The sequence below is a fragment of the Pipistrellus hanaki genome, assembly GCF_964339955.1.
Source record: "Pipistrellus hanaki genome assembly, chromosome: 20".
Classification (NCBI taxonomy): Eukaryota; Metazoa; Chordata; class Mammalia; order Chiroptera; family Vespertilionidae; genus Pipistrellus; species Pipistrellus hanaki.
This window is the reverse complement of record NC_140522.1, coordinates 2792261-2804678: the sequence shown is the minus strand read 5'-3', so window position 1 is coordinate 2804678 and position 12418 is coordinate 2792261. Positions and strand designations below refer to the sequence as shown.

The 12418-nt window shown below is 57.1% G+C and overlaps 2 protein-coding genes across 3 annotated transcripts; one reads left to right on the top strand and one right to left on the bottom strand.

Moving 5' to 3' along the window:
* Positions 1–111: 111 nt before the first annotated feature.
* NTPCR (nucleoside-triphosphatase, cancer-related) lies at positions 112–3743 on the bottom strand. 2 transcript variants are annotated; one of them, XM_084868792.1, is made up of 5 exons: positions 3604–3743; positions 2751–2913; positions 1552–1645; positions 1044–1265; positions 112–680 (listed from the first exon to the last, which is right to left on the bottom strand). In XM_084868792.1, the coding sequence occupies exons 1-5, from the start codon at positions 3635–3637 to the stop codon at positions 612–614; spliced, it is 582 nt and encodes a 193-aa protein (XP_084724918.1). In that variant the 5' UTR covers positions 3638–3743; the 3' UTR covers positions 112–611. The 2 variants fall into 2 exon arrangements, with proteins under 2 accessions (XP_084724918.1, XP_084724919.1); XM_084868793.1 differs by having other exon boundaries at positions 1044–1261.
* A 5105-nt stretch (positions 3744–8848) lies between these two features.
* MAP10 (microtubule associated protein 10) lies at positions 8849–11831 on the top strand. Its single transcript, XM_084868540.1, has one exon. The coding sequence runs from the start codon at positions 8862–8864 to the stop codon at positions 11589–11591; it is 2730 nt and encodes a 909-aa protein (XP_084724666.1). The 5' UTR covers positions 8849–8861; the 3' UTR covers positions 11592–11831.
* The last annotated feature ends 587 nt before the right edge of the window (positions 11832–12418 follow it).

The window sequence follows — 12418 nt, the reverse complement described above, 5'->3', positions numbered from 1 at the left end:
AGGACCTGGCCCAGGTGGAGCCCCGGTCTGACCCCTGACCCCGCCCACGCCCCCCGAGCCCCAAGGTGCCCCCTCCACGCCGAGCCTCCCTCCACACAAGGACCCCGTGTCTATAGACATCACGATCCTTTTTATTTCACAAATAAGCAAACAGGGAAACAATAAGAGGTGGGGGGTGGGTGGGGGGGAGGGCCTGAAATGCTCTTCTTTCAAAATAATCCTTTTTAACAATTAGATGACTCCTCCCTTCCGGCTACACCAGGTGCACCTGGGATTCTCCTGGGTGAAGTGCAGAACGGCTGAGGCAGCACCCCCTCCCCACCACCATCTCCCTCTCACATTCGCCAGCCTCACTGGGCGGGCGGGCGGCTCCCATCTGGTGCGGGGACCTTCCTCATCTCGGAATGCACCCCAATCAGACGGAATGCACCCCAATCAGACGCTCGGCTGCAGAGGAAATAAACAGCCTGCAGGCCGGCGCTCGGGCCCCCTCGCCCTCGGAACCCCTAATGGGAACCAGCTGCAGGCTTTCCCGGGCGCCCACGGGGGCTCAGTGCAGGGCGGGCGGGGCGGGCAGGGCTGCTGACCAGGCGGGCGGGCCCATCCAGGGCTCACTTCCCGCCGCTCTGCACGCTCCTCACAATGTCCGGCAAGAGGTGGTTCCTGTTTTCCCTGGTGACCTGCGGGAGGGAGCGGGAGGGCTCAGAGTCAGTCCCTTTCGTCCCTTCGTGCCTCCCGCAGACGATGGTCTGGCCCCGTGGTCGGCAAACGGCGGCTTGTGAGCTGCGTGTGGCTCTTTGGCCTCCAAAGGGAGACTCACCCCGACTCCGTCCTAGAGTAAGGTGACCAGACGTCCCGATTTCTAACAATTTGTCCCGCGTCCCGCAGCGTTTTAAAAACGGTCCTGATCGGGACGCGGGACAGATTGTTAGAAATCGGGACTGTCTGTCCCGCCAGAAGCGGGGCGTCTGGTCACCTGATCCGAGAGCTAAAAGGGGGGAGCATTCAAAGCCTGCGGCCACGGAGGAGGCGTCTGTACTCACGCTGACCACCTGCACGTCCGTCCGGCTCCGGATCTCCTCCACAAAGGCCAGCGGCTTCCCCTTGGGCGCCGGGATGGTGCCCAGGACCACGGTGCCCGGGGCGGCCAGGGCCTGCCGCACGGCCTGCAGGAAGGGCCGGCTGAAGAGCTCCATCTTCCCCACCTCGTCGATGACGCACACCCTCGGGCCCGGGCCGCCCAGGCCACCGCCGGCCACACCTGCCTGGGAGGACGGACGGACGGATGGACGGACGGACGGTCACTGGGCCCGGAGGCCCACGAAGCAGGCCCCTCCCCGGTCGCTCGGCAACGTCCCTCTGCCCTGGAGACCGTCCCGCCCGGAAAACCCAGCTCCTGCCCAGCCTGGTTTTCGGGGCGATCTGTCCTCCCCCGGGACAGTCCGGGGGCAGCCACGCTGTGGGCCCAGGGCCAGCAGTTCCCACCATGCACTGCCACAGACGGGCGGTGGGGGGGTGGGGGGGTGGCCCAGGAGCAGAACCCACACTCACGTCCAAGACCGGAAGCGCCAGCTGCTCGAAGGAGGTCAGGTCCACCACGTACTGCCCGACCCGGCACTCCCGTGCTCCAGGCGGGGGCGCTGTCCTGGGGAGACAGGGCGTCCGGGCTACCCCACTGACCTCTGACCTCCCCATGAGGTGACGTCATCCTCACACCCACCCGCAGCCCTGGCCAGGCGGCTCAGGGATGGGAGCATTAGAGATGGGAGCATCGTCCTGTCCATCAGAAGGTCGGGGGTTCGATTCCCGGTCAGGGCACACACACCTAGGCTTTTTCGGGGTTGACCCCTGGTCAGGGTGCGTCCAGGAGGCAACCGATCGATGTTTTTTGTCTCTTTCTCTCTCTCTCTCTCTCTCAAGACAAACAAGCAGCTGAAACCGGTTTGGCTCAATGGATAGAGCGTCGGCTTGGGAACTGAAGGGTCACGGGTTCGATTCCGGTCAAGGGCATGTACCTTGGTTGCGGGCATAATATCCCCAGTAGGGGGTGTGCAGGAGGCAGCTGATGGATGACTCTCTCTCATTGATGTTTCTAATTCTCTATCCCTCTCCCTTCCTCTCTGTAAAAAAATCAATAAAATATATATATTTCTTTAAAAAAAACAGCAGACGTGTGCAGAGCTGAGAGCAGGGCCACCGCTGAGTGAGCCCACCATCAGCCACGGGCCTGGCAGGACCACCCCCACGCTCCGGGGAGCTGCCGCCCCGACCAGCCCCCGGAGAAATCGTGAGAAACCAACGGGACTAGGACCACGTGTGAGAGAGGCTCACCAGCCCGTGGAATGAGCTCCGAGGAGGGAAACATGGTATTTTTATCCTGTTTTTTCAGGGGAGGACTTCACCCTGTTTTCTGCCTCTCACACAGTCAGTGGTGGGCACACTCATTCGTCCACAGAGCCGAGTATCAACAGCACCACGATAGACATGTCTTTGGAGAGCCACATGTTTCTAAACGTAAACGTCTTCTAACGCCACGTCTTCAACACAGACTGGCCCAGGCCGTGGTGTTTTGTGGAAGAGCCACCCTCCAGGGGCCCAAGAGCCACCGCATGTGGCTCGAGAGACGCCGGTGTGCAGACCACGGCTCTAAGAACGCCAAGGGCCTGAGGTTCTTCAAGGCAGAAGAGAGCTCTCTGGCTCAGCCCCTTTCCCAGGGAGAAAGCAACCGCCGGGAAGATAAATCTCAGTACCCGACTCTGGACAGAGGCCCCCGCAGGCCGGACAGCGTGACCACGTCGAATCCTATCCGCCTCCCGCCCTGCCGGACTTCCTGCGTGTAGAAGCCATCCACCGGCACCCCCGAGGACTTCAACGCCTCGCTGGCCTTCTGGATCAGAGTGGTTTTCCCAACGCCTGAGGGGAGAGAGCAAAAACCCCACTGAGCCCCCGGCTGTCAGGCCTGCCCTGTGCGCGGGCAGAGGGGGCTCCCGGGACCAGAGACGGCCTGCACGGTGGGCCCGGGAGGGACAGCTGACCCGGGGGGAATGCTAAGTGCCGAGGAGACCCGCAGGGGCGCTCACAGGGTCCGTAGAAAGTTCCCTCTCTGAGAAGGGAGATGGCCAGCTGCTCCCAGGCCGGCACCCCCACCACCCCACACGCCCCTGTGCACACTCCCCCACCCACCCCTCCCTGTGCATCCACACGACTCTCTGTGCACCCATGCGCCTCCCTGTGCACCCACAGGTCTCTCTGTGCACCCACACTCCTCTGTGCACCCACACGTCTCTCTGTGCACCCACGCGCCTCTCTGTGCACCCACACGCCTCTCTGTGCACCCACACGCCTCTCTGGGCACCCACAGGTCTCTCTGTGCACCCACACTCCTCTGTGCACCCACACGTCTCTCTGTGCACCCACGCGCCTCTCTGTGCACCCACACGCCTCTCTGTGCACCCACACGCCTCTCTGTGCACCCCACACGCCTCCCTGTGCACCCCACACGCCTCCCTGTGCACCCCACACGTCTCCAAGCGTACACACCATACCCCGCGCGCCACCTCGCGCACCCCTCGGCCTCCGGGGGGCGGAGACTAGCGGGGTTACCTGGGGGCCCCGTGAGGAACACGTGCCGGCCCATCCGGTGCGCCGGAGAGGGAGACCCGGCCGGGATCTGGGGTCACAGACACGCAGGCCAGGAAAGGGAAACAGACCTGGCCTAAGCCCCGCCCACCACGCGCGCAGGCCCCGCCCCGACAACCGGAAGCCCCGCCCCTCGCAGCGCAGGCCCAGCCTCCACCGGCCGGAAGCCCCGCCCCTAGCCGCGCAGGCGCACTCCGCGCCCTCCCGCGCTCCCGGGCCGCGGTCTCTCTGCGCATGCGTCCTCCGCCCTGGGGCTCGGGGCGCGCGGGCGGGGCTGGGGGCGGTGGTCCGGCCCTGGGCGCGGGCCGGTACCCGAGGCTCGGTGCCGGGCTCGCGTGGCGTGGGGGCATTTGCAAGGAGACGTGCGTGGGGAGTTAGTTACTCCACCCAGTGCTGCCCTGGGATGGCGTCTGCGGGCTGCAGATCCCAACGCTGGGGGCTGCGGTCCCCCAGACTGGGGGTTCGATTCCCCGAAGGAGGCGTGGGTCCTGGCAGCTTCCTGGGGGGATGGCCTGGCCCAGGGTTCCCGCCGCTGCCCTGCGTTGGCAGCCGCAGCTGCAAAAGCGAGATGACCTGGCTGCACCTGCTCCGAGTCAGAGTAATTGGCCCTGGCGAGTCCTGGGCATCTGGCTCTCCTTTGTTCCAAACTCCCTGGCAAGCCCACCCGGCCTTGGCTCACCACCCATGAACCAGGAGGTCACGGTTCCATTCCGGGTCAGGGCACAGGCCCGGGTTTTGGGCTCCATCCCCAGTGTGGGGCGTGCAGGAGGCAGCTGATCCAGGATTCTCTCTCCTCATGGATGTTTCTCTCTCTCTCCCTCTCCCTCCCTTCCTCTCTGAAGTCCATAAAAGTATATTCAATAACAACAACACCCAGGCAAGAGAGGAGGGAGTTTGGGGACTGGATGAAGAAGATGCTGGGATTATGAAGTATAGAATGGCAGTGGCAAAACAGCCGTGAGGATGCACTAGTAAAAGAACAGCTAGGAAATATAGCCAATAGTATATCTATCTATCTATAATCTATCTACCTATCTATCTATCTATCTATCTATCTATCTATCTATCTATAAAAGCACCAAGTGAGCGGCCAGTCGCTATGATGCATGCTGCGGCAACCAACTGGCCTGATGGGGCCCCCCAATACCCCCTCCCAATCTCCCCCACCCTTCCCCGGCCCACCCAGCCCCCGATCACCCCTCTCCCACTCCCACTCCTGTCTGGGGCAGGACTGGCCAGCCAACTGCCCATGAACCCTCCCCCGTCTCCCCACCATCCGGGCCCCTATCAGGGTGGGTGGCCAGACCCCACCCACGCATAAATTCATAACTGTGTATGGTGCCAGGTGCAACCACGTCATAAGGTATGTACTAGTAGATGTCTCAACCACTACGCTGTCTGAAACTGGTATAATGTTGAGTGTCACCTGCCAGTGCAAAATAAAAAACAGCCAAAAAATAAGCTGGTGATTCCTACTGTCCTAACCCCGCCCCCCGTAGACCCTCTGCACGGCATTTCCGCCAGCGAGATGAAGCGGCCGGGGCCTGGGGCCGGGTTTGCCTGCAGCCTCTCTCAGCCTCATACGGGGAGCGAGTGCCCTGTGATCCATCATCCCCCGTCCTGGCCGGGAAAGCAATTTCAGCGAGAGCGCCACTTAATTGGTTTGTGCCCACACGGGACCGCCGGGGCCTGCCGCGCACTCCGGTCAGGTGGCCTCTGTCTCCGGCTGTTTAAAAAGGAATCATCTACAAACGTCTTGTCCCATTCCTGCAACATTTATAAGGCATCGCTGGCAATGCGGGGCCCTGGGTTCGTCGTCCACCTCTGTGCACACTGCAACCAACAGCAGCTGACGTGCCAAGCCTGTGTGGCTCAGTGGTGAGCGTTGACCTAGGAGCCAGGAGGTCATGGGTTCGATCCCCGGTTAGGACACATGCCCGGGCTGCAGGCTGGAACCCCAGTGTGGGGCGTGCAGGAGGCAGCCGATCCAAGATTCTCATCATCGATGTTTCTATCTTTCTCTCCCTCTCTGAAATAAATAAAAATATATTTTAAAAAGAACAAGGTGCCGAGGCCGGTTTGGCTCAGTGGATGGAGTGTCAGCCTGTGGACTGAAGGGTCCCAGGTTTGATTCCGGTCGAGGGCATGTGCCTTGGTTGAGGGCACATCCCCAGTAGGGAGTGTGCAAGAGGCTGCTGATGGATAGTTCTCTCTCATCGATGTTTCTGACTCTCTGTCCTCTCTCTTACTCTCTGTTAAAAAATCAATAAAATAGCCAAAACCAGATTGGTTCAGTGGATAGAGCGTCGGCCTGCAGACTGAAAAGTCCCAGGTTCGATTCCGGTCAAGGGCATGTAGTACCTTGGTTGCGGGCACATCCCCAGTAAGGAGTGTGCAGGAGGCAGCTGATCAATGTTTCTCTCTCATCGATGTTTCTGACTCTCTGTCCCTCTCTCTTCCTCTCTGTAAAAAATCAATAAAATATATATTTTTTTAAAATCAATAATATATATATTTAAAGTCAATAATAAAAAAAATATATTTTTTTTTAATTATTTTTTAAAGAACAAGGCTCTGAAGACAAGCTTCCTGAGTTGGAATCCCAGCTCCACTTTAAAATAATAAAATAAAATAAAATAAAATAAAATAAAATAAAAGTGGAGAAAACACAGGGAAGGAGGGGTGGAGGCTCGGGAACCCATCACTCTGCCAGTTTCTTTCAGAGAACTTCTCAGGCTCCTTTCATGCCAAGGAAAAGGGCAGAAACAGTCCCTTTTGCTCTAAATTTCTGTGTTCTCTCGGGCAGGATGTCCGCTCCCAAGTCCCCTTCCCATTGTCCGGGCGGACTTCGGTACCTCTGGGCCAGGGTGGAGGGGCCGGAGGTCCCGGGTTTCAGGGCCTCCGTGTTGGCTTCCGCGGATATTAATTCCTGGCAAGCTGCCCGTGAACTTGGCAGTGGAGTGCTCCTTAGAAAACCCAAGAGCTTCTGGCAACTTCCTCGGCGTCTCCTACGGCCATTTAAACACAAACAAGCGTATAATTCCTGCTTCCCTTGCTTTATTTAAAACCTGGTTTTGTTCAATCGCAAATTGGGTGTGTGCACCTTTTGCCCCGTCTGCTGGGTCTCACGAACAAGTGGCACTGTTTTAGGTTTAATTATTACAAACAAAGGCAGTGCTTTAAGTTGGGGAGAAAATGAGTCTTCGCTTTCTTCCTCTCTCTCAAAGAGGAGCCACTGTCCTCTCCCTCCGCTGAAGGCGCTTCCCTCACGGCCCTGGGACTTGCTTTGCCAACCCCCTACGTCTTTGGGGTTTGGGGAGACGTTTGAAACGGATAGATAGCTTTTATAAAGTGTTTGTGGGTTTTGTTTTTGCTTTTAATCTAGGTCAGGATGGCCTCCATTTCGAAACCAGAAGCTTCTGATACCGGTTCAGAAGCGAAGTCCATTCTGTGTTGGGTTCAACGTTCAATGCTTTGCAGACATCATCTCATTTAATTAACAAAAGAGCACTACTATATATATATATATATATATATATATATATATATATATATAATTTATATTTATATTAGAGGCCCAGTGCATGAATTCGTGATGGGTGGGGTCTGGCCAGCCTGGCCAAGGGGAGGGGACATAGGCGGTTGGCCGGCCTGCCTGCTGGTCGAACTCCTGGTCGAGGGGACCATGTGCCTATGAGCCTTTTATTCTATAGGATAGACACGGAGTGGCCAGATGATGATGCGTTCAGAGATCGTCACCATCTGGCCGCTCCGTGTATATTTACGATAATAGTAACAAACCAGCCGGACTAGATGGTCTTTGGCTTCTTCCAGGGCTGACGGTCTGTGGCTGCGAGAAGCACCCTGCCTGTGGGCACACACGGCCGAGCCAGGAAGGAGCACCTCCAGCCGCAGGTGCCGCCTGCGCCTGAATCCCCAAGGGCCCATCCTCCCCTCCAGCTCTCACCTCCGGGCCTTGCAGACAACACAACCGCCATCCAGCCACGTCCCTTTCCGTGGCTCCTGTGGACTCAATCTAGTTCTGGGTCCCAAAGGCGCCGTGAACGGAAACAGCGCGGCAGGCGGCTTAGCGTGAAGAGAAATCGCACAGAAAACACGCAGGAGGCACCCCTTGCGCAGTGAAAATGGCCCCAAAGGGAAGCGTTTGGCACAACCGGCTGAGTGCAGAGCTAATTGCTGCTCCTGGAACTCCAGCCGCGCTGCCCTGGCTGCTCAACACGAAGGAACATCTTCCCTTTGTTCCCGCGTTTCCTGACACGTTTGCCTTTTGTTCTCTCTCTCTCTCTCTCTTTAAGAAATATATTTTATTGATTTTTTTACAGAGAGGAAGGGGAAGAGATAGTTAGAATCATCCATCAGCTGCCTCCTGCACACCCCCCACTGGGGATGTGCCCGCAACCAAGGCACATGCCCTTGACCGGAATCGAACCTGGGACCCTTCCTCCACCCGCAGGCCCACGCTCTATCCACTGAGCCACACTGGTTAGGGCATAAAATAAGGTGTTTCCATGCATAAGAACTGCATTGTGGGTAGTTAGAAAGAAGCAGAGGACTTCCTAGCCAGATTGACATATCAAGTTTTGCAAGTTTTCCTTTTATATAAGTACCCTGAGTGGCCAGATGATGGTGCGTCCAGAGATCATAATAATCTGGCCACTAAATCGAATATATATATTCGATTCCAGAGAGGAAGGGAGAGGGAGCGATAGAAACATCAAGGATGAGAGAGAATCCTGACCCTCTCCCTCAGTGCTGCCTTCATTCCCCAGACAGAGGCGACTGCAGACAGGCCCCTGACCCTCTGTAGCCTGGGGGTCTGGAAAGGGAGCCCTGAATCCCTTTTAGTTCAAATATGCATGCATTTATCATGTCCTGACCTCGCACCTAAACTGCATGGGAGCTGCGGGGCTGAGAACATGACCAAAGCAAAAAAATAAATAAATAAAAATAAAACATGCTTTCTCATGAGCCTCGGTATGAACAGAAGCAACTGAAGGAGGACAAGTCTGGACCGCAAAACACCTCCAGCAGCGACAATCCCTGCAGCAGCAGCCACAGCGCAGAGTGGCAGGGGAGGCCCCGCCCACTTCCGGGGCCAGTCCGCGCATGCGCAGGCGCCGCTTCTCCCCCCCCCCCCCGCTCTCGCGAGACCAGCCGCGAGGTTTGCCGCGGCCGCGTCAGCGTCTCCCGGGGCAACAGCAATGGCGGCCCCCGTGTCCGAGCGGCTCTTCTCGCTGGAGCTGCTGGTGGACTGGGTGCGCCTGGAGGTGGAGGAGGAGAAAGAAGAGGAAAAAGAGGCGGAGGAGGAGGAGGAGGAGGAGGAGGGGGAGGAGGAGGAGGCCTCCTCGCGCTCCCTGTGCCCCGCGGTGGCCTTCCGCCTGCTGGACTTCCCCACGCTGCTGGTGTACCCTCCGGGGGGCCCGGCCGCCGCCGCCCCGGAGCCCCGGCCCGGCCTGCTCAGCTTCGGCCGCGGCAAGTCCTGCCTGTTCCGCCTGCACCCCGCCGCCCTGTGCGGCCGGCTCCTGGCCACCCCGCTGTACACGCTGGTGCTGCGGCTGCCCCCGGGCCGCCCGACGCCCGCGCCGCGGCTGCTGGGCACCTGCAGCATCTCGCTGGCCGCCGCCGCCCTGCGGGTGCTGGGCCCCGCCGCCTCCTGCTGCTCCCACGGGCATCGGGGCAGCTTCCCGCTGCACAACCACGTCGGGGAGCGCGTGGGGCACATCTCGCTGACCTACCGCCTGACCGACCTGGGGAGCAGCTTGCTGGGCCACCTGGAGCGGCCACTCACCGCCCGCGGGGCCGGAGGGCACGATGCGGAGGCGCGGAGGGCCGTGGAGGGCAGCTGCCAAGCCCAGCAGGAGAAACAGCTGCCGCAGCCGAACTCGGACCCAAGTCCAAGAGACCCGGAGGGGCACCCGGAGGGGCCCCCGAAGAGTTTTCACGAGCAGGAGGCACAGAGGGACTTGAAGGAGGTCGTGTTCCCCAGGGAGGTCAACTCCGGCGACACGGGCTCCGTGGAGAAGGGCGCAGCCAGGTCTGTGCGTCCAGATGCCAGCGGCGAGGGCAGGACTGGCCGCCCAGAAGTCACGGACTTCACGGACTTGGACGTGGAGACCAACACGTTTTGTCCTCCTCCTCTGTATTACACGCACGTGACCCCCGAAAGACGGCCTCCCCTGCGGGGTAAAGTCACCATTCAGTGTCACGCGGATGTAGCCGAGGAACTGGATGGCATTTTCCCCGAAGAAAAACTTGTCAACCCCCCAGCGCACGCACACCTCCTAACACGTACGAATTCTGGGGCTCGGGAGACTCCGGCGGTGCTTAATCCTCTGGCTCGAGCTCAGGACGTGGAGGCAGGCCATCTAAGCCCAGCTCACCCTCCACCCGAGCAAAACCGAATGAACACGATAAGGCAGCTGCCTCTGCTAAACGCTCTGTTGGTGGAGCTGTCGGTGCTGTACAACCAGCCCGTCACAAGCCCGACGCACATCCACCCGCACTTAGCCTGGCTGTACAGGACGGAGGAGCAGAAACGGCCAGAATCCCCTCCTGCCAAAGCCACAGCTAAGTCTGAATCCAAGAGAGAGAAGCTTCCGGTAGAAGGCCCCGGAAAGCCAGTGAGTCTTCCCGATAGAAAGATCCAGGACGCGAAGCTGAAGAAAGGTCAGTGTTTCGAAAAGAACCACGGGGCCCCCTCCAGGACGGCTCCGCGGGCTAAGCTGCTCTACGGCTTAACCAACACGCTGAAGCTCCGTCTAAAGCAGACGAATCCCGGGATGCTGCTGGTCCACGAGAAGCGGGAACAGTACCGCAAGATGCAGGTGCAAATATTCGGCGCCAAACCCCGAATCCCAGCACCCAGAGCGAAAGTGCTCGGCTCGGCAAAACAGCACCAGAAGCCACACCGGCCGCCCAAAGATAGGCGTGTAGAACCGGGTACATCTCTCGCTGGAAATGGCGCTCCTTCCAAGCCGACGAGGGGAGTTTCAGATGACCCCGGCCCGGCCAGAGGAACGCAGCTGAAACGTGCCACCGAAGAGACGGCCGGCGGTGGCGAGACTCGAACCGGCGACGGTTGGTCGGAGGACCTTGTGAGCCCCGCAGACCCCATCGCTCCAGAACGGTTGGCTCCTACAAACGTTCTGAAAGGAAGCGTGGAGACGGAAGTCCAGAGTCCCTTGGTTTTCCAGCAGGGTGCACTTGTTGACAAGATTCTGAGAGAGAAAGGTACAGAAGACAAGACCACCGAGAACGGCATTCTTCCTGCCGACGTGCATGAAAGCCAGCCGAGTAAATACAGCTACTCTGGAAGCCTCTCAGAACTGCACTATTCAGAAGACTTCACCAGTCCCTCCTCCTCTGAAGATTTCTGTACTGACGACACCAGTAGGATTTTACGGGCTCGGGATAGGACCCCATCAGCAGGAGATGCAAAACACAGCCCAGGTAACAGCAGGTCTAGTGGAACAAGATTGTCCACCAGGAAAAAGAGCCGTGAACGGAGTTTTGTTCCTACCCCGCCCTTTTCGGCCGGATCACCAGTGCGCTCATCCAAAAGATTTCATCCTCCCAAGACTCGAGGTGAAAGTTTGGAGGACGCATCTACTCTCTCTACCAGTGACTTGTCTTCCTGTTGGACCGAGGAAAAAGAAAACCAGTTAGACCAAAGTAGCGTGCATCCTTCGAAAGCTACAAAGATGGGTCCAGACAGCGCCGTGAAAACGCAAACTGATGGCAGGTCTTTAGAAAAAAGCCAGTCGATTGGGACGTCCCAAGTGAGTTCTTACCTGCCCTCGAATCCGTCAGAGTGCAGTAAATCCTATGGCTCTGAAGAAGACAGCGATGAGATTGCTTCGCTAAATATTTCCGAGAAATGCAAAGATATTAGCGAATTACTAGTAAATAAATTTCCAGGATATACGGTGTAAAATGTGTGTTTTTTTAAAGCGTTCAATTTATTTTTTATAACCTATGTGTATGGTTAGTGAGACAATTTTAATAACTTTATTTTTAGTCCACAAATAATGTGAATAATTTTTTAAGAGATATGTTTGTCATTTTTTTGATTTTTAGTGTTCTGCCTTAAATCTGACAGTGTTGATCGTGAAAGCACCCTATAATCTGGTAAGACTTAAGTTGTTTATCTTGTAAAAATAAAAGTGTTTTTCTAAACTATCTCTACCTTCCTTTAAAAAAAAAAAAATATATATATATATATATATATATATATATATATATATATTTTATTGATTTTTCACAGAGAGGGAGAGAGAGGGATAGAGAGTTAGAAACATCGATGAGAGAGAATAATTGATCAGCTGCCTCCTGCACACCTCCTACTGGGGATGTGCCCACAACCAAGGTACATGCCCTTGACCGGAATCGAACCTGGGACCTTTCAGTCCGCAGGCCGACACTCTATCCACTGAGCCAAACCAGTCCCAGCTCTACCTTCTTTTTTTAAATATGTTTTTTGTTTTTTTTTTATTGATTTCAGAGAGGAAAGGAGAGAGAAAAACATCATTGATGAGAGAGAATCATTGATCGGCTGCCTCCTGCACACCCCCTACTGGGGATCAAGCCCGCAACCCAGGCATGTGCCCTTGGCCAGAAACGAACCTGGGACCCTTCAGTCCATAGGCTGATGCTTTATCCACTGAACCAAACTGCCTACGAGGCTGTAACCTTTCTGATGACAGAGACAAGTGTCTCATTCCCCATCACGTACCCAGCTTTTCACACAGCTCCACGGGTT

Bases quoted from the DNA above. Each gene is read 5' to 3' on its own strand.
- NTPCR (XM_084868792.1), bottom strand. From the start codon at position 3,637: ATGGGCCGGCACGTGTTCCTCACGGGGCCCCCAG. The intron at 2,914-3,603 runs GTAACCCCGCTA...CTCTCCCCTCAG, and splicing joins GTTCCTCACGGGGCCCCCAG to GCGTTGGGAAAACCACTCTG. The intron at 1,646-2,750 runs GTACTGAGATTT...CTGTCTCCCCAG, and splicing joins GGGCCTCTGTCCAGAGTCGG to GACAGCGCCCCCGCCTGGAG.
- MAP10 (XM_084868540.1), top strand. From the start codon at position 8,862: ATGGCGGCCCCCGTGTCCGAGCGGCTCTTCTCGCTGGAGCTGCTGGTG.